General features: G+C 41.7%; 2 protein-coding genes and 1 long non-coding RNA gene across 7 annotated transcripts in view; 2 read left to right on the top strand and 1 right to left on the bottom strand.

Moving 5' to 3' along the window:
• Positions 1 to 694: 694 nt before the first annotated feature.
• On the bottom strand, positions 695 to 9986 carry LOC141413683 (uncharacterized). The gene is made up of 3 exons (XR_012438463.1): positions 9758 to 9986; positions 3560 to 3626; positions 695 to 2782 (listed from the first exon to the last, which is right to left on the bottom strand). It is a non-coding gene; the product is annotated as an uncharacterized lncRNA (long non-coding RNA).
• Positions 9987 to 10127: 141 nt separating this feature from the next.
• Amz2 (archaelysin family metallopeptidase 2) lies at positions 10128 to 18224 on the top strand. 4 transcript variants are annotated; one of them, XM_020179869.2, is made up of 9 exons: positions 10128 to 10204; positions 10661 to 10740; positions 11059 to 11146; positions 11797 to 12079; positions 12697 to 12870; positions 12956 to 13084; positions 15463 to 15626; positions 16688 to 16864; positions 17752 to 18224. In XM_020179869.2, exons 4-9 carry the CDS (start codon positions 11797 to 11799, stop codon positions 17902 to 17904), a joined length of 1080 nt encoding a protein of 359 aa, XP_020035458.1. In that variant the 5' UTR covers positions 10128 to 10204; positions 10661 to 10740; positions 11059 to 11146; the 3' UTR covers positions 17905 to 18224. The 4 variants fall into 4 exon arrangements, with proteins under 4 accessions (XP_020035458.1, XP_020035456.1, XP_020035455.1 ...); XM_020179867.2 differs by lacking the exon at positions 11059 to 11146; XM_020179866.2 differs by lacking the exon at positions 11059 to 11146 and having other exon boundaries at positions 10138 to 10204; positions 10532 to 10740.
• A 150-nt stretch (positions 18225 to 18374) lies between these two features.
• Arsg (arylsulfatase G) overlaps positions 18375 to 24577 on the top strand; it is a 119291-nt gene continuing 113088 nt past the window's right edge. For both annotated transcript variants that reach the window (XM_074045277.1, XM_074045270.1), the window contains exon 1: positions 18375 to 19489. In XM_074045277.1, coding sequence (XP_073901378.1) covers positions 19449 to 19489 — 41 coding nt within the window. In that variant the 5' untranslated portion in view covers positions 18375 to 19448. The remainder of the gene's footprint in view (positions 19490 to 24577) is intronic.

Genomic DNA, 24577 nt, shown 5'->3' with positions numbered 1-24577 from the left:
AATGGTGCTCTGGCCTGAGCCTCAGGAATGCTGGGAATAGGTTGGCTTAGTTGCCATGGAGTCCTCACCCAACAAAACCTGTACCTTGTTCCCTTAGGGCCCTCCAGATGCCTGGTTGGCTGGCTGGGACCTGAGATAACAGTGACCCAGGAAAGCCGGAGGATGCTATGCAGCGAGAGTACTCTGGTGTCTGGTGCTAGGACCATTTGTGCAGCAAAGGACCCATGCTTTGTCGTGACTTTGGGCCTTGCGTGCCTGCTGATGCCTCAACTGAGGCTGCCCTGGACTTGTCAAATCTCTGCTCTTCTAAAGTCTCAGCCCGAATGCTACTCTTTTCTCCCCAAACGGAAATATGACCATTGTTTAAAATGCAAGAGTCATCATTTTAAAAAATTTAAAACCTGGCACAAAGTAGCTAGTTTTTAAATTTTACATATTTATTTTTTTGGTAGTAGTAGGGGTTGAACTCAGGGCCTCGAGCTTGCTAGGCAGACCCTCCTTCGACTTGAATCACAATTTTTAAACATTTATATATATACATATAAAATGTATGCATACTTTTATATATCAAATTTACAAATTTATACTTTTTTTATAACTTTTTATCTAAAATACGTACATTTATAGGTAAAAATATAAATACAAAAATGGTATCAATCTAGGTATATGTTTTATAATCTTTATTTCACTCACTGTATGATATATTTTATATCAATAAACATAGATTTACATAATTTTTTTCAGGGTGAATAGTTTTTTTTTATTAGCATATATTAATTGTGCAAAGAAGTTTCATCATGACATTTCTATACATGCAAATAATGTACTTTGATTAAATTCATCCTGCTATTCCTTCTTATCTCCTCCCCCCAGCAAAGTGAATAGTTTTTTAAAGATATAAAACTAGTAACTGCTCATTGCACAATAATTTTTACATAGTTCTAAAATATATAAAGAAGAAAGTAAACAGCACAGGAAGTCATCCTTTTAGAGAGACACTTTGGCCACATTCTTTACACATTTATGTAACCACATTTTAATATGAAATTTATATGCTGTTTTAAAATTTAAGAAAATTTCAGCAAGGTTTTGGGGTATATCCTTCCATGTTAATAAACACAGTATGAAATTGATCTTTCTGATGGAGTGCAGAATATTTTCTTTTTTGGTGGGGTGGAACTGGGGTTTGAACCCAGAGCCTAGTCCTGGCTAGGCAGGCACTGTACCACTGGAGCCATGCCCCCAACCCTGGACTATGTAAGAGTTTATTGTGAGATTATAACTTTATTCATTGGATTTATTTAGAAATGCTAGTGATGCACATCATTTTCAGTTTTTGAAATTATAAACAGTGCTATGATGAAAATCTTTATGCATATTCTTGCTGGAATAAGAAACAGAAAAGTCATAATGTATGATTTTACAAGTCCCAATTTCCCAATTTTGTTGAAAAATATGCACCAGGAAAATGTCTGAAAGTGCAGCTAGTGTTCACATGGGTTATTTCTGAGCAAAAGGATCTGGTATGGTTTGGTTCTTTTTTTGCCCTTCTCTTTTCTGTTAACTCTTCCCACTTTTCCTTCATGATGCTGACTGAAGACATTTGTACATTGCATAAGACATACATGATTTAAAGCCACACTAATGTCACTTCTGGTGATACTCTTTCTGGTTTCCTCTTCCCCAAGCTTGTTTCCATCACTTGCCACAGGGCTCTGGGGACCTGCCAGCCCTGCACCTAGGTTAACAAGAGGGGGACTCCCCAGTTGGTTCAGTGGGGTGCTGCTGACTGTCTTGAGGAGGAAAATTGAAGCAAGATGCTAATAGTGCAAGGTGCAAGGGTAACCCCCTAGTATGGCACCTGCATTGAGCACAGACTGGGCCACCTCCACACGGGGAATAAGTGGCTTCCCAATAAGTTGGGGGAAAGCCTTGAGAGGTACCAAGGCTAGAAGGCCTTTTTTTTTGGATCAGTAAGATCAGAAACCCAGGCTCTGGGCTGCCCAGATGTCTTTCTTGGCTCTGCACTGACCTGGCCAAAAGGAAGCTGGTGGCCTCTGGTCAGCAGTCATGTCCTCCCCTAGAAAGTCTGAAAGGACACAGAGGATGAGTACAGTGTTTCCATAAAGGTCACCGTTGAGTGGGTGGTTGTTTTAAGTTTGGTTAGTGCTGAGACTCTTCCTCTTTCATTTGTGTGTCTCATTTGGGGTGCTGCCCTTCCCCACTCTTTTAGAGACTGTAAAAGGGGAACACAAAAGAAAAACCGAAAATTTTAGACTGTGCTATAGAGCAGGAGACCACGGTGTCGTCCCGAAGCAGCAGTTGGGGAAGTTGCTTGGGGGATCACAGCATCACCCAGCAGTCACAGAGACCTTTGGGCTTTTGTCTTCCCCTCTGGCTAACTTTCTTAATTACTGCCTGAGTCTTCTGAAATGCTATGGGTGATCCTTGGGACCCCAATTCCTAATTTTCAGGAGGTGACCTTTCTTAAAGTAGAAATGAAAGTCTGCCTTTGCTCAGTTCTTTGAGGTTACTGTACTCATACGCAATTTATATATGCATATATAATACACATAAGTACAATGTCTATATACAGAGATAATATAGACACACAAACATAGGTGAATTTGTATACACACACATAAGATTGTGTAAGTTTTGGAAACTGTCTGAGGCACAGATGTCAAAAAACATCAAAGAATTGCAGAAGAGGCCACAGCAGCCAAGGCCTTACTGACTGCTTAGCAATTTGCAGCTCGATACTGATAACATCTATTTGCTCCTGTAAACAGAAGTTGAACCATAACATTTGTTCCGGGAAACAGTAACTGAAGTCACAAATCATAAATAATAAAGGCTACAAAAATCCTCTTTTACCCTAATGGACTGAAAGATTTCTTGCTTTTCATTTCTGTTAATGGCCTCTCTCCTTTGGTACTACCAGAGGTGGCCCATTATAAAGGAGAATCAGGTCCCAGTCTGCAAGCAGGACACGGTCCAAAAAGATTATTTGTATGTTGGCTGTTTGGAAGAAAGAATGTGTTTTTCCTTAGAAACCACCACTCTCAGGGTGACTGGGTTCTCAGGTTCATTTGCACAGTGCTGTTCAGCACCTACTGGGGCTGAGCTCCTGGTCTTGAAGGGCTGGGTCTCTGCAGTACAGGAAGAAGACAGGCCAGCTCCTGCTCTTTTGCACACAGTTCTAGCTCTGAGTATAACTGATACACAGGTTACTTTACTTTTCCATTTCCCTCCTGCCTTTTGGCACCTAGTTCCAAGGCCCTAGGCCTGGACTGCAGATTTTCCCCTAACCCCTCTAGACCTGTCTGGGATGCTACTCTCCTACAGAGGGACTCTTTTTTTTTTTAAGCCACTCCACCAGCCCTTTTTTGTGGGTTTTTTGGTTTTTTTTCTTTTTTTTGAGATAGAGTCTCACAAACTATTTGCCTGGCTGTTTTCGAACTGTGATCCTCCTGATCTCTGCCTCTTGAGTAGCTAAAATTACAGGCGTGAGCCACCAGTGCCCAGCTTGCAGAGGGAGTCTTTAACCTTAAATTACCTGCGTGTTTCTGCTTCTTGATCAATCAGACTTCCACTTCCTCTGGGCAGTTGATATCAGTTAAAGGCTAGAGGAAAAACAAACAGAGCAGATATGAATTCATACTAACAGATGAATGAGTGAGTACCTCTTTACTGTCTTAATGTCTCATGTTAAAGTGGGTTGATTGTGGGGGAGTTGCATAGCAGAATAGGGATAAAAAGAAGGGAGTAAAAGATTCAGAACTTGTACACACATTCGTAGGGCTTTCAGGCTTTTAACTGTACCCTGCTTCCAGACTGTGAGCAGTCACTTGCGAAATGACCCCTCCTTGGGAAAACCAGGATGGCCACAGAGGATAGACTCTCTGGTTTAGACACTGTGGAACCTCCTCTCAGTGAACAAGCTGGCCCCCTGCCAGCTCCTTCCTGAGAGACCCAGGGAACGAACCACATCATGTACACAGAATCTTCCAATGACTTTCTGTGCCTCCAAATGAAATCTTAACAGATAGCCAAGGATCACCAGATGTTTACGGGAAGTTATAACATGAAAGAAAAAGACCAAAATAGGAAACAACAAAATGAAACTTCAAAGGCAGTAAGGTTTAATATCCAAAGAGAGAGAAGACATTTAATCCATGAAATGAGAAAGGGTGTCTTTGTCTGTTCAGGCTGCTGTAACAAAACGCCACAGAAATTTTTCACAGTTCTGGAGACTGGGAAGTCTAAGATCAAGGTGCTGCCAGATTCGGTATCTGGTCAGGGTCCACTTTCTGGTTCATAAGTTGTACCTTCATAGGAGGTGTCCTTAGGTGGTGAAAAGGGTGAGCTAGCTATCTGGGTTCTCTTTTATAAGGGCATGCATACCATTCATGAGGACTGCACTCTCACAGCCAAATTACCTCCAAATCTCTCTTCTATAATACCATCACATTGGGGAATAAGTTTCAGCAAACCAATTTTGGAGAAGATACAAACATTCATATGCAAAATAATAAACAATCACAACAAAAAGGGCTTTGGCTATTAAAATATGAGATATTTAAAAATAAATATTCAAAAGAAAGGATAGAAAAAAGTTGATGAAAAATTTAGACAATAGTAACAAATAGACTGGTGGAAAAATGTGAAAGAAAAAATAAGAAAGTCAGAGGATCCATCCTGAAAGTCCATCACTCAGCAAAAATAGAGGAAAGGAAATTATCAAAGAAACAATACAAGAAAATCTCTCAGAATGGAAGCATAAGAGTCTCAAGATTGAGTGCCCCACTGGATGAAGTGGCTATATCTCCAATCCCAGCACTAGGGGAGGAAGAGGCAGAAGGATTGTGAGTTCCAGCCAGCCCGGGTTATATAGTGAAATCCTGTTTCAAAAAAGAAAAAGAAAAAAGATTAAGGACAATAAGGTAAATGGAAATACAAAAGCTCAGATAAGAGCAAGTCTTTTATCTTTTATACTCAAAGACAAAGAAAAGGCCCCAAGATCTTCCTAAAAATAGCAGGTAACATACAAAGAACTAAGAGTCAAAATGGCATTAATATCTCAGTAGCAACACTGAAGTCAGAAGGAACTGGAGCAAATTCTTTATAAGTCTGAGGGGAACCTAGAATTCCACACCAATTCAGGTAAACTCTCAGTTAAGTATGAGGGCAGAATGAAAGCATTTTCAGGATCTCAAAGTACTTCTTTCTATGTATCTTTCTTTATTCCAGAAGATTCTGGAGGATGTGCTACTGGAACTAAAGGAGTAAGCCAAGAAAAAAATGGAAGACACAGAATTTAAGAAACACAGAAGAGGAGGGAGGTTACAGTCCCAGGGGCAGTGATACAGCAGGCCTACAGAGGACCACATCAGATCAGATCAGACTAGAACAGAGAAAAATGCAACTAGGGTGCTTGAGCTATGTAGAAAATAATGACAAATTGTAACAGAGATGATGAAATTTTTTTTTAAAAAGTAGATAATCAAAGAGAAGGTCATAAAAACTTAGGCAAATGACTATTATGCAATTTTAGGAGGAAACCAATAAGCAGAAGTGAAATGATTATTAACTCCAGGCAAAAAAAAAAAAATAAAGAGTACTACAAGAAAGAAAGTATGGCTATAAAACCCTGTTTAGTTTTGTAGGGATCAACATTTGCTTAATCATAATATAAATACTGATTACAGATTCAACCAAAATTTGTGATATAACCATATTGAGAACAGGAGGTGGGAAGTGTGAGAGTAAGTCCTGATGACAGATCAAGAGAGCTCACTACACATATTTCGAAATGTGGGGATAAATACCTGGGGGAAACAGGCAAATAGCTGAGAGCAATAGCGTGTAGGAAGGTGGCCTGTGGGGTGGAGACTGCTACTTTCATTTTAGTACTTTTAAAAACATGTACTTGGAATATTTTCACATGCATATGGCTTTGAAATCAAGCCAGTGATGGCTTGGGTGTTAATAACAATTAGTGGGATATCAGGGTAATATCAGAGACTGTCGGGAAAATGGATGGGGAGTGCTCAAAAGGCTAGGATGAAAGAGGCACAGGGAACCACCTAGAAAGGACAGAGAAATTGTTACACACACTGGGCTGTTTTTATATTTAAGAATGACTATATACATTGTTGACTTTTTAAACAAATTGCTTTCAAGACAGTAAAAGTAATACATATTTACTTAGGAAGTTTGGAAAATTCAAATGAATAAATAAAGAGGGAAAGAGAAAGTCAAAACCACCCAAAATGTCATCATCAGTAGGTAATGACTATTATTACTTGTTAGCATGTATTTTTGAAACAAAATAAGATTATACTGCATAAACATTTATTCTGTGTCTTGCTACATTTCTCCTCAGAACTTCTGTATGTCACTCTTGTTCCCAAGAAATGCTGTATACACTGGTTTACACACATTTCTGCCAGGACTGTCTATCATTATTGGAAATTATCATGAAATATAACTTTTTCATAAACATTTTAAAGTATCATGTTATCAAAAAAAGAACAAAAAGACTGGAGGAAAATCTTGAAAATGGAGTGCAAACAAAAACAAATGACCCAATAACTATATTTCGTATTAATAATACTACACTGAAAGGTAGGATTGAGGCTGGGGAGAAGAACTCGCCAAGCTAACTTGAGCATATTATAATATATATCCTCTGGCTATTAAGAATCATAAATAATTACTGGATGCTAATTGGCAGGACAGTTTGTCTGAAGTGGTATGGATTAGCAATTTGAAATTACTTTCAGTACATATCCTGCCATAGAGTGGATAAATAAATTGTGAACAAAGGGAGCCAGGTTTCTCATTATTGGCAAAGGTAATCACAAATATGGACAATGCAAATCTAGAATGAACTCTGTGGTGTTAGACTGGAATTAGAGATATCAGTAGGAACTCAAGTTTTAATTGAACTGTAACTACTTACAAAAATGTGCTTGTTTTTAGCAATATACTCTGAAGTATTTAGGAGTAAAAGGGCATCATGTCTACAATTTACTCTGAAATAATTGGGGAAAGAGAGAGAAAAATATTTTATCTTAAGGCAAGTAAGGTGAAAGGCTCCCAATTGGGGAATCTAGGTTAAGGCCATAGAGGGATTCTTTATACTGTTCTTGCCACTGTCCTGTAAGCTTGAAATTATTGAGAAATAAATAATTTTGCCAATTTGGTATGTAAGAAAAAAGTACTAGAGCAACTTTCATTTTACTTTGTTAGTAAAGTTGAACAATTTTATGTTAATGGACCATTCAAATTATGTTTCTTCTCTGCTCATTTTTATGTCCTGGTGTGCACCTTTTTCCTATTGATATGTAAAAGCTATCTTTCAAATCCTTCATCTGCCATGTAGGTTGCATTTCTTTCCTGTTTTCTGGAATTGTCTAATTTTGTTATTATTTTTCTTTTTTTAAACTTTGGACCACTGACACATACATTCATTTCTTTTGCTGTTGTTTTTTGGTGCTGGGGATCGAACCCAGGGCCTTGTGCATGCTAGATAAGTACTCTACCACTGAGCTTTGTCACATCCCTAGCCCAAACCAAATGTGTACACTGATTTCTAAAAATCAGAACCTGTAGTACTCTTGAAGGTTTGCCTAGCCTACGGTTCATTCTGCAACTGCATATCAGTTAACAGTCCAAAAAAAAATCAACCTTACCAATACAAAATGTTTTTCTTTTAAAGAAAAGCTTAAAAAAAATCCAAAATATTAGAGTTTTTTGGTTTTTTTTTAAATATTAGGTACTTTGAGACCATGCAGAAATTTTTGAGCAATTCCAAAATTTTTGTGCAGTCATAAAGCTCATTACCCAGAAATGAATTTAAACAGTTTAAATGTAAAATGAAGAATTCTCATTAATGAATATAAAAAAATTGAATAAAAAATCTAATGAAGCCAGGAATTGTGGCCCATATCTGTGATCCCAGCACATAGGAGGCTGAAGCAGGAGGATCATAAGTTCAAGGTCAGCCTGGTCTACATAGCAAGACTCTGCCTCAAAAAAAAAAAAAAATCTAATGAATACCTTCCATGTTTCAAACATGTGAAAAGAGTCACTACCCTAAGCTCTCACTGTTGAGTAAGGTGACATACAAAATCGGCTATAATCATTGTGATAAGGACAATTATAGCAGTATGTACAGAGCAATGAGCAGGAAGAAGAGTTTTGTCTTTGTCTTGAGGGGGTGAAGTTAGGGAGAACTTATAGCAGAAGTGATAACTGAGCTAAAGAATCTCTCAGGTTGTCAGAAGGTAGCTAGTCAGTCAAAAAGCACATTATCCAAAGGAATTCATTTGGTCCCTGAAACCCTATAAAGTCTGTGCTATTATTATTTCATTTTACAAAGTAGGGAAAAGACAATTTAGAGGTTAAGTAATTGGCACAGGTCACATGGTAATAAGGAGAGGTTCAAGAGTTCAAGTTATCTCTACCCCAGTGCTGCTGGGCGGTTGGGAGATGGCCCTTCATTTGGACAAAAGTCATGTGTAAGAAACCTGCTACTTCTCCAGCACTTTAGGAAGGATGCATCAGTGTTCTCAACACGAAACTCTGAGAACAGTTATGCCACTAAGCATTTTATTAAAGAATGGGTTCAGGTTCTGGTGGTATGAGTACGATGATCAAAGAAAAAAAAAAACTTTGAAACGTCAAACATCCAGGAGGGAGAACAAATAGAGACTGAGGTGATTGTTGGAGGTGAAAAGATTGTCTTCTAAGGAGAGTCAACTAGTGGGTAAGAGTACAGGAGGCAGCAATAAGGCAGATGCTGTAGTCATCCAAACACCGAGTGTGCATCCTTTCTGAAGCCTGGGAAGGAGAATTACCATGAGGAAAATCTAGAGTATGGCAAATTGTCCTGAGCTCAAGAGTAAAGGTTGCTTTATAGTGATGGCTAGGAAATGAAAACAGGAGTGTTTTTGAGGGAGGCTTGGGGGGGGGAAGAATGGGGTCCAGGGAAGAAAGCTGGGTGTTCCTTCCATAAGTTGAGACCTTGGAAGAAAACCGGTGGGAAAAGGTGGGTTTGGGGAAACAGGTTTATAATAGATAGCGCTTCCCCAGGGCTCCTTTGTAGGAAGTTGCTAGGACAAATGGGGTGGCGCATGGAGTGAATCTGGGGGACAATGAACCCGGTTGGGTAGGAAGAGGGTTATGGAAGTGTGGGGTTGGACAGAAGGAAGGGGAGGGAGATGTGTGGAGTTGGAGAGGAAGAAGGGCAGGGAGGTATGTGGGGGCTGGACAAGAGGAAGTGTAGGGAGGTGTGGGGTTGATGGAAGCAAATGGAGGTGGGGGGTGGGTTTGTTCAGAGGCCGCCTAAAGCTCAGCAACCTCAAAGGCAGGGAGGATTTGCAATGGGGAGTACTCAGTGGCATTACCTGGCCTGACCATCCACGTGTCTGATGCATGAGGGATGCTAGGGGCGCAGTACAGGTGTGGAGGAGCGGGGGCGGGGGGGGGGGATTCTGTGCTTTCCTCAACCTCTAAGGGCCGAAAGCGTTCTTTGGGTGGGGGTTATCTTCAGCGAGAACTGTGAGGCCGGGAAGTGGGAGGCCTGCCCTAGGCCATAGAGCTAGCTCAGCCCCAACGCAGGTGCAATCGCCTAAACAAATGAAGAGGGGAAGTCCGGCCGCTAACGGCGCCCGGCAGCTTGCGCGAGGCCTGCGTCAGCACGCGGCCACGGCTGACTTATTTCGGACTGGGTGGTTAAATTACTCACGCCGAGGGCGCCTCTCAAACCCACAGTCCACTGGGCAACCACCAACCGGCAGTCCCGGCGGGCCCAGGGGAACCGCGGCCTCTATCGTAGGGCGTCTGGTCCCAGCTGTCCAGTGACCCGGCACGACCCGCGGGGACCGGACTGGGGCGCCCCCGCCAGGACGCTGATTTCGGAACCTTGTCGCCCTCTGGCAACCATCGGCTCAAACAGTAAAACTCGAGTACTCCGCCCTCCCTGGGGCGCGGCGAGGGGGAGTGACGTGTGCTGGGGGCGTGGCCCCGAAAGGGGCGGGGCGAAAATCAGCGGGCGGGGAGGTACTGGGCCAATGGGCAGGGCCAGTGGGCGGGGAGGCGCTGGGCCAATGGGCGGGGTCAGCGGGGCGCACGCGCGCATCGGCGCCGCGAGCGGTGGGAGGGCGGTGTCGAGGCCTGGCTCGGGGGGCCGGAGGTGCGGTGAACTGTCAGGGCCGGGCTGGGGCCGCCGGGGCAGGGCAGCCGGGTTGGAGAGGAAGGGGGAGGTCGCGGCGGGCAGGGAGGGATGCTGATGTGGGAAGGATGGCCGCGGCGGAAGCTGCGAGGATCGCGGGGGCGGGGTGTCCCCGGGGAGTGATTCCGGGCTTTTCAGTGGGAAACCGACAGTCCCCGGGGGAGGCCGCACTCCACACCCTGGCCGGGACCGGAGCCGGCCTGCACCCGGCCGAGCCCCAAGTGCGAGTTGCTGGGGGCAACCAGCTAGGATGAGCAGTCCCAGTTTGCCTGCGTGTTCTGGTTTTAGGACGCAAGCATCCCAGGCCGCCTTCCCACTGCGGTGACCCCATTCCCCTCTTCCTTGGCATCTCCACCCACATTAGACCTGGAAATGCATGCCTCCTGACCTTTCACACCGCCTTTTTAAAAAAATCAGGGTGAAGGCACCCTCCACAAAACCTTTGCAGACATGCCGGTCCTTGTAGGGTAAAGACTTCAATGGGAGCCTTTATGAAGGTAGGTAGACTACAGCGGGCTATGTTTGTTTTATAGTTTATCCTGTAGAAGTCAGATTTCAGCCCAGGTGTGTAGTTGCAAGGATGAGCCTATGCTCATATAAGAACTTTGACTATAGACACCTTAGATCTGGAATTTCTGCCACCCTTTTGAACTCTAGAATTCAGAGGTTCAATGAGAATAGATATTAGCTTAGCTTTTCCCATCAATTGTCTGATATTGAACTGAAATAATTAGATAACATGTTTAGATAATAAATTAGAAAATATGTCTAAGGTCTAGACAGAGTCGTTCAATTTTTTCCTTTTCTAACTCAAGAAGCCTCGTGGTAGAACATCTACTTGACCCATTCAAAGGATGGAGGCTGTCCATAGGAACATGAAGTAAATGGAAGAGAACTGTCATTGTGAGTCTGGCTTTTGATTAGTCATCTGTCTTCCTCAGTGTGACATGACTCTGAGATAATAAACTTCAGTGGCTGAAATATAGCTTGTCTGCCTGCAGTTGAAATTACAGAAATGGGCACTTACATGACTTCTCTTTTCGCTTGACATTGAGTATCCTTGAGTCACACTAGAGAGGATGAGTTATTTTTCATGTGGCCCTAGTGAGTCACTTCATAATACTGGGATTATTACCCAAATGACAAGGAAATTGGGTATCAGTACCATGTTCTTATGGTCACCACTAGGTTTTTTGCTTGGGTATTTTTGTTTTGTTGTGAGACAGGGTCTCACTATGTAATCCAAGCTGTCCTTGAACTCATGATACTATCTCAGTCTTTTGAGTGCTGACATTACAGGCATGAACCTCCATCCTGGTTTTTCACTAGTTTTTATAATGGGAGCAGGTTCTGAATGAGAGGGAGGGATGACTTTAATGGTTTTCTTTTCAATTCCAGTCAATTTCCCCAAGAAGTTGATTAGAAGTAGGGAAACCACTGTAAATGTGCCCATTCTAAGACATTTTAGACATCATTCATTCCATTCTAGGAAGGAATTAGAGATGTATCTGGATGATATGCATGTTATATCTGACTACATTTTTTTTTGATAGATGCAAATAGTACGGCACTCTGAACAGACACTAAAAACTGCTCTCATCTCCAAGAACCCAGGGCTTGTGTCACAGTATGAGAAATTAGATCCTGGGGAACAGCGCTTAATGAATGAAGCGTTCCATCCAGCCAGTAATCTCTTTAGACCTATTACTGTGCATTCACAGTCAGACTGGATCACCTCCCACCCCGAGGCTCCCCAAGACTTTGAACAGTTTTTCAATGATGCCTGCAGAAAGATACCATCTCCAGAGAAGCAAACGATTTATATGCAGTCCATTGGTATGTTTTGGTAGTTTGATAGCTCTGGTTTGGTTTTGCAGTGGTACTGTTGTCAGGGATGGTTTGGGATCATTCAGATGGACAATTTTTTTTGAGACAGAGTCTTGCTATATATAGCGAGCCCAGGCTGATCTCAACTCGATCTGTAACCCAGACTGACTTCAAACTCATGATCCCTCTAGCTCAGCCTCCCAAGTGCTGGGATGACAGTCATGTGCCATCACACCTGACTTAAGTGGGCAGTTTTTATAATCATTTTTTTAAGTGCTGGGAATCAAACCCAAGGCCTGTACATACTAGGCAAGAACTCTACTATTAACGATCATTTTTATTAGCATGTAATTGTACAAAGTGAGGGTTTCATTATGATATTTCCATACATTATGATCTTTGATGTTCATTGCAATGGCAGAACTTTCATAGCCAAACTGACATTAAAATGAGCATTTGATGTCTTTTTAATTCAAGTACCATTAGTGACTGATTAAGGTGTACTGAGAATTTAAGAGTTGGCTTTGTTTCTAATTCTAAATTTCTAATTTGTAGACCTCATGAGGTGAAGACTGAATATCTTCTTCATCTTAAAGTCTGTCTTTAAACTTTCTCCCCTATTACAGGATCTCTAGGGAACACCAGAGTTGTCAGTGAGGAATATATTAAGTGGCTTAAGGGCTACTGCGAAGCATTTTTCTATGGCTTGACAGTAAAACTCCTTGAACCAGTTTCTGTTTCTGCAACGAGGTGTTCCTTTAGAGTCAATGACCACACGCAGAACCTACAAATTCATGCAGGTGAACGAAGCAACTTTATAATTTGAATTTAGTAAAGGAAGTGTATGTATAATATATACAAACATATGCATTTCTTTCTAACTAGGGCATATCCTGAAGTTCTTAAAAAAGAAGAAACCCGAAGATGCCTTCTGTGTTGTGGGGGTAACAATGATTGATCTTTACCCAAGAGACTCCTGGAATTTCGTCTTTGGACAGGCCTCTTTGACAGATGGTACTCCTTTTTGACATTGTTGGTAGAAACTTCCTCAAGTTGAGAATATTTGAAGATACTAAAAGGGGGAAAATTCCAGCCAGTAACAGTTTTGATATTTAAAATGTGTAGTATTTGCAGCGAGGTGTCATTATGCCACAGAGAGAAGTGGGCTCTTCATAGATGATGATCTGAGTTTCTCCCTACATGACCTTGAGGTTATGATACCTATTTCAGTCATTTGGAGATAATTTACATAATAATGGTGTATCCATAAAAAGTGCATGAAATGTCTGGTACATATATAGGCATTCAGCACAACAGCTGATAAAAGTAAGTAACTGTAGCAGGGTGAAATTAAGGATATTTGAGCTGTCATTAACATATGTGAAAATCTTGTGATGGTTTTTCACCTCTTGCCTTTTCATCTGGCCTTGCATTGATGGAATAGCCTTAGACTACTGTACACTATATCAGTGTATGCTTCTTTCTCAACTTGTGTTATGACTTTAAGCATAAAACTTTCATTTGAGACATAATAAATTTCCAATCACTGGGAACTCTGCATGGCAATATTGGGGGTGAGAAGGGGTCTGGAGACAAGTCATAGTTTTACCAATTTTTCCTTTTGTCATCTTTCCACTTCTTTTTTCCCCACCCCTTTCATTTTTGCTGTTCTTTTTTCTAACTTCATTCTCAGAACTCAGGGGAGTGGTTATTAGCATTTCGGGATTGGGGAGTAAATACCTGGGACTATACTGAGAGTCTGTGGTCTGTTTGGATATTACATGAGGCTCTGTTAGAGATGGGGGCTCCTTCATCCTCAATTCTCCATTCACACGAGGAGCTTATAGCTTCCCCTCCCCCTCCCCCATGACCCTACCAACATGCTGTGCTAGAGACTTGGGTCAATGCTGTCTTGTTGACTTTTGTGATTGTGACCTAGCTCTTATCACAACTTCCTCCTTGTGTTGTTAACCTGGTAGAGATGGAAACATTACAAATAACTTAAGAGCACTTTGTTCATTGACCTAGATAATGCTAGCTAACTTATCTTGTGCATTTGAGGAAGCCAGGAAACACTCTCCCCAACAGTTCCTATTTTAATCTTTCAATCCTTTTTTAGGGAGGAGGATAAGTTTTCAAAATTCTACATGTCTTCAGATAAGATGTATTAAGGTATCAGTGTTGATCTGCTATGCAGTGAGACAGTATTGTACAACAAATGACCTTTAAAGATTGGTACTTTTATATTGAGAACCACTTATCACTAAAGAAAGTGATGTTCTGTTTGTAGAAAATGGAAAGAAATGTGAAGTAGCTCACAGTTGTTTGGTTAGAGCAGGTCACTTGTGATGCATGATTACATTTAGGGTTTTTTTTTTTTTTCTTAACTTCCATAATATTGTCTTTCCCTAAATCTCAAATATCAGCTAGCACTTTCTGAGGACGAAGTGAGGAACATTCTTTTCTGAGTCAAATTGGTTTGGATAAACTTACTGAGTTTACTTCCTTACAAATAAAAAAATGTCAGGGGCCAGGAGTATTGGTCAGTGGTAGAGCACTTGCTCAGCATGGGCAGGGTTCTGGGTTCAATCCCCAATACTGGAAAAAAACATACTATTGTTTTATGAAGTATCAACTGAAAGAGAGGCATAAACAAAAGTGATAATGTAAGCAAGTCCAGGCAGCTCCCCGCCTTGCCCACCGCCCACAGTGTGTTATGTATCAAACTATGTTCTCTGTGCATGCAGATATGGTAGATATAACTGTAAATGTCACACAGGAAGTCAGTTACCAGGGTGTTTACTCTGGTCACCCGGCACAGCCTCATAATAGAGTTGTGCTGTACTTTAAAAGAGTTGGGGAGGGAAGAGGTTATTGTCTAAAGTCATTCAAAACATAATTCTGAGATATTGGGGGCAGTGGGCGGAATGTGAAGGAAGCCAGCAGCCCTTACTGACATGTGTGAAGCAGAGATGTATTTGTTGGGTTCCTACAGGCCAAACTCATGACTGCTTGTTGCTCATGCTGTTTTTCATGGCTCCTTTTGGAGTATTTGAACTATTTTTTGAGAAAGGCTTTTTTATGAGGAGATACCCTCTGAAATTTCTAATTTCTCTAGAATTTGACCAGAAGTCCTGTGAGCTTTACCAAGCAGAGCAAACTGGTTATCAGGTGAAGATTTTGAGAGAGAAATCTGGGCAAAATTTCTTTTCTTTTTTTTTAGTTTCATCACCTTTTATTTTCCCTACTCAGTTCCCACCAAAATTTCTTTATGTTGGCAAACTTTAAGTGTATTAGATGGTGTGAACACAGGAATACATATGTGCACTGACTGACAGATGTTTCCTGCAGGAATCTACCCTCAACCTGTGGTTGCTTGCTCTCTTTTGTAGGCGTGGGCATATTCAGCTTCGCACGGTATGGCCAGGATTTCTATAGCTCACACTATGAGGGCAAGGTGAAGAAGCCTCGCAGAACATCTTCTAGTGACTATTCCATTTTTGATAACTATTATGTCCCTGAAATCACTAGCATTTTGCTTCTGCGATCCTGTAAGGCAAGTTGTTTAAAAATGCTATGGGAGGATGGGGGGGTATGACTCAGTGGGTAGAACACCTGCCTAGCAAGGAGGCCCTGAGTTCAAACCCTAGTGTTACTAAAAATAAAGAACAAAAAAAAGTCAAACTTTGGCTAGGGACATTGTTCAAGTGGTAGGACACCTGCCTAGCAATAGCAAGCCTGAGGCCCTGAGTTTAAACTCCAGTATAGCAATAAATAAATAAGCATCCTACAGTAGCATTGAGAGAGAGAGAAGAGAGATCTTAATTGCCTAAATCATATATCATCAGTCTTTAAGGTAATAATCAGTTTATATCATTTGTATACTTTTGATAGATAATGCTTGACTGAAATAATCAATAAAAACATAATTTAACTGGATGTCTTAATATTGAAATTTGTAACACTGGTGCCAGGTTTGGGTCCTGCTGGTACATGCAGACTTTGGCAGTGAGAACTTCTACTATACTTCCTGACCCCTCCCCCATTGCTTCTTGGAAAGCCTGTTTCCCTTTTAGTCCATAGTGAGAGACATAGGCTTTTCCTTCAGCTAGAGAAGTTCTGCTTCTCCTCAGGACTATTTGCTGGGGTTTGAGAAATACTTAGAACTATGTGTTCAAAGTTGGTTCCAAGGACCATGGATCTGATCTGTAACAAGTAGCTCACTGGTCTAGAGTAAGGGTGCCAGCCATAGGACATCTGTCAATGTCTGGAGACATTTTCAGTGGTCACAGTTGAAGAGGATTCTACTGCCATGTCATGGGTAGAGACCAGGAATGCTCCAAAACATCCTACAATGCCCATGGCAGCTCCCACAACATGAAATTAACCATACAACATGTCAGCAGCAGCAGAGGAGAAGCCCTGGTCCAGGGGAGGTAATTAAGGATAGTAAGGAAGGCATTGGGACTTTTAGAGTGATGAGGGATACCAAATCTTAAAGATCTGGGCAGAGTGAAGTTTGGTGAGAATGGCTTCTTGGAAAAGCAAGGAAAAGAAGTGATGTAGAACTTGTTGATGATGGCGGTGCTACAATGCCACAATATTAATGTCTTACAGACTCTAACTCATGAACTTGGACACATATTTGGACTGAGACACTGCCAGTGGCTCGCATGCCTAATGCAAGGCTCCAACCATTTGGAAGAAGCAGACCGGCGCCCTCTGAACCTTTGCCCTATCTGTTTACGAAAGTTGCAGTCTGCTGTTGGCTTCAACATTGTAGAGAGATACCAAGTAAATGTGGTTGGGGGCAGGGAGGCAAAGAGGAGGGAAGTGGTTATCTGAGTAGCAAACTGACATTTTCTATTAGGTCCTTTAGAGCTATAAATTATCAGAGGAAATTAGTATAAAGACAAGCAGAAAGCTGTGGTTTAAAAAAATGCAAAGAAATGCCCCTCTTAAAAACTTCAACTTGACTGTGACTGTCTTTTAGGTAGCATTCAATGAAAAGTGATGAAGGAAGTTTGTCTACTCATACATTTAGAGCAAGAGAGCTTGACTTTGTAGAACAAAATGCATATTGATGTGTGGCAAAGTTCATTTTTATAAACCATATAAATGTGTGGACATGATTTATCTTTCCAAATGTGTGGCAGAGCTGTGATGGCCATTAGGAGGAAAGAGTGGTTTTTCTTTAAGAAGGAAGAGGGAAAGTACCCAAACCTGAGTGTGTGCACCCACACACACCAGCATACATTCATGTGGTTACTTGTGGGTTTGATTGCTCACTCAGGGGGCTGCTTAAATGTCTACATCTGTCTTTATAGACATGTCTCCTTATGCCTTTGTGTACACTTACATGCATACACACATGTGTATTAAATTAAAAGCACAGCATAATGCCTTAGGGAATATTTCGCAAGTTGAGAAAAGAAAATTATTATCCTTCCATCCTAAGATAAATAGTATAAACATTAGTATATTTAGTTTTCATCTTTTTTCTTTTGCATACTTTTGACCATAATTTGCAATTATATATATTTTTGGTCTGTGCTATTTCACTTACTATGTCATAAATGTTATTTTGTGTATCATCTTTATCAAATGTGCCAGTGTTCTTCTCTTGCCTAAGACCGTTTTGCTGTGATTTGCTAAAATATGGATGCTTTTTGTTTTTCAAGGCACTGGTGAGGTGGATGGATGACACATCTACTGACACAAGAGTAACTCCGAAACACAGTCGTGAGAAGAGTGTGAGTTTGCAGAAACCTGTGGAAGCCTTTAAGGAATGTAAAGAGTGGATAATAAAATGCTTTGCTGTTCTCCAAAAATAAGGACCTTCAGATAGGAGCAATTACAAGAAATGCTGTACATTGCACTTTCTTTTGAATGGAGTACTTCAGTGGAGTAAACTGTTTACTGATCTGTGCAGGGTCAGAGTAACAGAATAGAACCTTCTTTGAAGCACCTGGACTGAAATGAAGCTCCTTGTGAATAATAAAAACGCCACAAACTCTTTCTCTTCTGTCTTACCAGCCTGGTAAGCACACTGGGGCAGTGAGCACATCATTTCCATTCTTCAAATATGTTTATGTCTTACAAGAGAGCTAGGGTTAGCAGTAGCTAGTAAGTAAATAAATGCTTTAAATTTAAATTTTATGTATTGTAATTAAAGCTTTATAGTTTAAAAATTAATTTTCATGGGGTGAGGATATGGTTCGAGTAAAGTACCTGACTAGCAAGTGCAAGGCCCTGAGTTCAAACCCCAGTACTGCCAAAAAAAAAGAAAAATGAAATAATTTTCACTAACCAGAAATCAAAGCAGATTTTGCTTCACAAATGCTGTCTGGACAAGATTTTGAGCTAGTAAAGAATAATTTTCCACTGCCTAAATACTCTAAGAAATAAGTTAATTTTAGGACTGGTGGAGTGGCTTAAGTGGTAAGAGTGCCTGCTAGTAAGCGGGAGGCCCTGAGTTCAAACCCTAGTGCTGCAAAAAAAAATTTTTTAATGCTGTTCCTTTGTGCCACAGTATCTCTCAAGTCAAAGAAAGGATTAAATGTTGGCATTTCAGTCCACAAAACGTTTTATTAGGATTTTGTTCAACTTGATTGTTTCATTTTTTTTCTTTTCTTTTGGTGGTACTGGAGTTTGAACTCAGGACCTCACACTTGCTAGACAGGTACTCTGCCACGTAAGCCATGCCCTCAGCCTTGTTTTGTGATGGGTATTTTGAGATAGGAGCTCGAACTATTTGCCCCAGCTGGCTTCCATCCACAAACTTCCTGATCGCTGCCTTCTGAGGAGCTAGGCTTGCAGGCTGGAGACAGCCTCGAACTCATGATCCAACTATCTGGGCCTCCCCGAGCGTTGAGATCACAGGCTCGGTCCCCGGCCTGCTTTTGGAAGCAAAAATTTCCGTGATGTGGGTACCTTTAAATTTCAAGCTTTGCAGGGGCCAGGTCGTCGCTCCCGCCTCCCTCCCGGGAGCCCAATGCTGAACTCCTAGCGGGCTGCAGTCGCTGCCCCTGCCCTTGCCCTGTCCTCCCCGCCTCGCGAGCAGGAAGCCGCGCCGGCCCGGAGACGCGGGACGCAGCTGCCCCCGGCCGGCGCCGCGCCACCTGTTTCCGCCGCAGGGACGTCCCCTGGCGGGCTCAGAAGTGTGGAGTCGGCTTCTCGGCCTCGGAGGACCCGGGTAACCTCCCCGCCAGCCTCCGAGCAGGGGAGCCCCGCCACACCCACGTGTGCCGCCCTGCGCCCGGCCTTGGAAAATCAGCATGGCGATGGCTCCGAGCAGTGAGTGCATACGGTTCTGGGTAGAGCGTCTACAAAGTGCTTCATCTGAAAGTTGGACTCTTAGTCGCCTGTAGATTCTGAGATGTGGAGCAGCACGGTCCTTCAGAAACACACTACCCCTGTGTAAGTTTAACTTCTGGTGTGTGTTTCACGCTCAGCACTTTCCCACGCGGCTGTGCCTACTTACTGAATGGCAGTGCAGCTCTGGGTTAGTACCAGGCCCTCGCCCGCCTGGGAAGATGAACCCTGGCATGGAGTCAATGGGGGAGAAAGGCTTAATAGGGAAAAGCTCACGCAGGTCTCCTGGCAGCCAGGGAGTGTTGACACACAAGCTGAAAGGATCTGGTTTAGTGTCCCTGGGTGTTTGATCTTTCTCTTACTTTCTGTTGCAGATTTTTTTTTTACGCTCCCCTCTCATGGCCGAGGGCCTGGCAATTCCTTTATCTGCGTTTCCAGTTTGGAAAGCGTTGTAAAGTGTTTATAAGGTGGAGGTTCTCTCGTTCATCCTGCGGTCGCGCAAAGTCCGCGGTGGCTAAGAAAAGGTGTGGAATTAAACCAGCTGCAAAAATAGGGCCCCATCTCCAGTGTCCCTAATTTCCAGTCCTACAGTTTTCACTGTGCTACATAACTTCGTGGAAGTAAAATGCAGACATCCAGAAAGCCAACCAATTCTTTTTTTTCCCTCCAGATTGTTTATAAAAGGCCTTATAAGATTAAGCTTTCTTTCAGCTTCTCTAATCAAGTGGGGCCATCTGGAGTTGCTCAAAGTCAGAGAAAAGAGTCTATGTCCTTCTGCCCCAGTACCAAAAAGAACAGAGGTGCAATGTGTAAAAAAGCACTTGTTATCAGTTGAGCACTTAAAAAAAAGTATCACAAACTCAAGATGTAGCTCAGTGGTAGAGCACTTGACTAGTATTTATGGCCTTGGGTTCAATCCCTAAAAATGAAAGAAAGAAAGAAAAATAAAAAGTCAATTGCATATTTCAAAGTAGGTGGTGGAGAGGATTTTGAATGTTCTCAACACAAAGAAATGAGAAATATCTGGGGAGAAAAATGTGCCAGTTACCTTGTTCTAATCTCACATATTTTATACATGTATTGAGATGTCATACTGTACCCGTAAATATGTATAATTACCATGTGTCAACAAGAAATTTAAAATATATTAAAAAAAAAACCTACTGGGATCCAGGAGAGGTGGCATACACCTGTGATCCTAGCACTTGGATAGTTGAGGCAGGAGGATTGTGAATTGTCTTAAAAAACAAAACACTGGAAAACAGGCTAAATTAACCCCAAACTGGAATAGGCAATATGTTAAAACCCACAGTCCTGGTTGGGCACCCGTGGCTCACGCCTGTAATCCTAGCTACTAAGGAGGCAGAGATCAGGAGTACCTTGGTTTGAAGCCAGCCTGTGCAGGTAGTTTGCCAGACTCTACCTCAAAAAAATCCATCACAGAAAGGGCTGGTGGCGTGGCTCATGGCGTAGGCCCTGAGTTCAAACCCCAGTACTGAAAAATAAAGCAAAACAAAAATCTCACTGTCCTCCATCTGTATACCTATGCTAGTATTTATTTCTTCCCTCTCTTTTGTTTAGTCTCTGCTCATGGATCAGCATTTCTTCCTTACAGCTGACATGCCCACATGGGACACTGCTGCTGAGCACTTTTTTCCTCGCTCTCTCTTTTTATTTGTATACATTAATAGTACAAGGGGGTTTCATTGTGATAGTTCCATATCTGTGTGTAGTGTACTTGGAACAAGTTCACCTTCCCTATTATACTCCCTTAGCTCCTCTCCCTCTCCCCACCCCCATTTTGAAATGGTATTTGGTGGGTTTCACTATGCTATCTTTATACACACACACACACACACACACACATATATATATATATATATATATATATATATATATATATATGATAGAAGTATGCTACATATGTTATAACATATATAATATATATTGTAATAAATATATATAAAGATATTTTATATATGCATATATAGATATATGTAACCTACTTCTATCATCTTCACTGCTGGACACCTTGGGACCCATCCTCAGTTCTTGGAATAACAGGTTCCAAGCACAGTGCTTTCAGGGTCCTGTGGTCATCCAACTACTTTATAGTAGCACCAGGCTCTCTTGAGCTAGAGTTGTAAGTAGATACCATTTTTCTCATAATTAAAGGGAGGGAAGGTCAATGAAGAAGTATGAGCTCATTAATTCATGCACAATTTGTTCAATAGTAAATGGAGTGCCACCCGCTATGTGCTAGGTCTTGCTCAGAGCCTTGGGGGATATTAGCTGAACAAAAATCTGCTACCCTAATAGCAGGGAGTAAGCAAATACTTCATAACATAATAGCAGAGTAAAGGATTGGAAACAAATACAATTTTGGATAGGACCGTCAGGAATTAGAGATAGTGATTGCTCTACAAAGTGCTCCCTGCCCTGATGTTGTGCCTCACTACAAGCCCAAAGTCACAGAACCAGATGACCAGGGACTGCAACCTCTGAAACTATTGAGCCAAAATAAACCTTTCCTCCCTTTGTTTATCTCGCAGGTAGGTGACATTTAGAGGTGACCAAATTAAAAGGTCATGCCACACACTGTACATACTGTACCCTGTATGTACCCTGTGCTGTATGTACACGGTACATACATGTACCCTTCTAAGGGAAGGGTATAACAGGCACAGAGAATGCCAAGTGTTGAAACCTGAGGCTTAGAACAATAAGAACAATTCCCAGCAACAGTAAGAAAGCCAGTGAGACCAGCACAGCAGAGCAAGGGGAGAGTAATAGCATCAGGTGGGCTACCCAGGGTTCGTCTTCAAGGATTTGTCTGATTTGTGCTTTAAAAGAATGACCATGGCCGCTTTGAGGGAAATTAAGGAGCGGTGGTGCGTAGCAGGAGTGGAAGCAGTTGTAGTAATCCAGTTATGATCATATTGGCTTGGGTGGAGTCGGCTTAAGACTCAGGTCCTGGATATATTTAGAAAGAGCTGATGGGATTTGTGGAGGTGGCGGTTGGAGGATGATGATCCAGAGTTCTCCTGAGGACACTGGTTGATCTCCACCTGCCACCTTGTAGATACTTATAGGGCTGGAACTTCTAGGCAAAGATGGGACTAAGAATGGGAGGAGTCAGGGTAGAAGAGGTATTTGAAGTTGAACTCTAGGGCAGCAAATTGCTAGGGCAGAAGGCAAGTTTAGCACACTTGCTTTCTTGACATGGCCAAAATTTATATTTCCTCTCAGTTTTATGCTCAATTGCTGAAGTGTTCTGGAGCACGGGGCTTGCTATCCAATTTCCTCTCTAGAAAATCTACAGTCACCGAGGTAATTTTGATGGGGTGTGAGTTTTTGCATGAAAAGCCAACTTGTAAGTTCTCTTGTCATTTTTCTTGTTCTGTGTCTTTAGAGTCATTGTAAAAAGCGAACACCAGGGGGACCTAGTTTCCTTCCTTATTTGGTGGTGCATGGCCCACCTGTTGGATCTAGTGCCCTTTGCTTAGGACATGAATCTATCTTAAAGACAAACCACAGACTCTCCCTTTTCTCAGTTCAGTGCACACTTGTGGGAGTGGTCCTTTAGCCTGCAATATGTCTGAATTGTCTTTAAATTGGCTGTTTTAAGGAATGTGTATAAGCAGAAGGTTTTAAACACCAGCTCTCTCTTAGTGAACTCCATATGTGGGAGCTTTGAAAAATAAGGAGGATGGTGATTGTGGTTTAGAATATTTGGAGTATGGAAATCTAAATATAATATCACTTAGATTTGGACCAGCTATAGCCAGACTTGCATTTTCTGCTTTATCTTCAGATGGTGAGCTAAAAGAGACAAACAAGTGTACAAAAGTTACATCACACATTATTGGAGTGTAAAATTAACAACTTTGTTAAAAGACCCAGAAACTTTGTATCAGTTAAGAATACATTTGTAGTTAAGAGGGCACATGATCTGAAATCATGAGTTTTATAACTGGAATTATTTTATATTTAGGGAGGGAAACAGTCTCTCTATATATTGAAACATTATTGAGTCAACAAACTTAAAGCAGAATCTCATCACAGAAAACAAAAACTGATAATTAGTTAATACATGTATTATCAGCTGTCTGATCTTTCCTGTCTTTGGCACCTATGACCTAAGAATTATTTTGACCAAAATGAACCTTTAAAAAAAATAATTTGGGGGTATTTTTGCTTGATTGTCTTGATTTATTTTTGTTTACTTGAGTCAGGGTCTTGCTAGGTATCCCAGACTGGCCTCGAACTCCCAGTCTTTCCACCTCAGCCTTCCAAGTGCTGGATTACAGGTGTAATCCAGACACAATGTGCCGGACACAATGACCCTTTTCTATTAGTCAGGATTGTTAGTTTTTTGGAGCTGTGATACTGACCTATTCTAATATCACAGATAGATGGAGCAGAGGCAAGAAACTATGGTCTACAGGTCAAATCTAGTTCACTATCTTACTTCTTTCTTATTTGTGGGGCTGAGGATTGAACCTAAGGCCTCACGCACACTGGGATATACCATAAGCTACATCCCCAGACCTATTTTTTTTTAATAGCCTGGGAGCTGATGATGGCTTTAACATTCTCATGTGATTTTAAAAAAGAGAGTATTTCACATGTGAACATTTTTATGAAATTAAAACTTCAGCATCCTTAATAAAAGTTTATAGAAAAATGGCCATGCACATTCATTTATATATTGTCTGTGGCTGCTCCTGACCTACAAAGGACTGGGTTGAATAGTTTCTGCAGAGACCTTATGACTTGCAAGGCCTTAAGTATTTACTATCTTGATATTTGTAGAAAGAGCTTGCCAACTCCTGCCATGGAGAGTCTGTGCCGTTTACTTAGAAAAGTCCTTAGGACTGTTCTATAGTTGCTGGATCCTGATTCCCACTTCAAGTGCATGCTCCCAGTGACCTAGCTTCCTTTCACTAGGTCCCACTTGGAAAGGCTCTATACCCCCCATTAAAGCCAGAGGTTGGTGACCTGGCCTTTGAGGTACATTTATGATCCAAACTGTAGCATAGCATATCTGCTTGCCCGTATCGCTTTTTTTGGTGGCACTGGGTGTTCAAGTCTTGCATTTGCTAGGCAGGTGCTCTTATCAGTGGAACCATGCCTTCAGCCCATCCCTCATTGCTTTACATAGACTTATCTGCACCTACCATGGTATCATTT

This window comes from Castor canadensis, chromosome 11 (assembly GCF_047511655.1).
Source record: "Castor canadensis chromosome 11, mCasCan1.hap1v2, whole genome shotgun sequence".
Classification (NCBI taxonomy): Eukaryota; Metazoa; Chordata; class Mammalia; order Rodentia; family Castoridae; genus Castor; species Castor canadensis.
This window is presented reverse-complemented; position numbering and strand designations above follow the sequence as displayed.

Excerpts from the sequence above, each read along its gene's own strand:
- Amz2 (XM_020179867.2), top strand. Across the intron at positions 12,080-12,696 it reads GATTTATATGCAGTCCATTG|GATCTCTAGGGAACACCAGA; the intron begins GTATGTTTTGGT and ends CCCCTATTACAG. Across the intron at positions 12,871-12,955 it reads GAACCTACAAATTCATGCAG|GGCATATCCTGAAGTTCTTA; the intron begins GTGAACGAAGCA and ends CTTTCTAACTAG.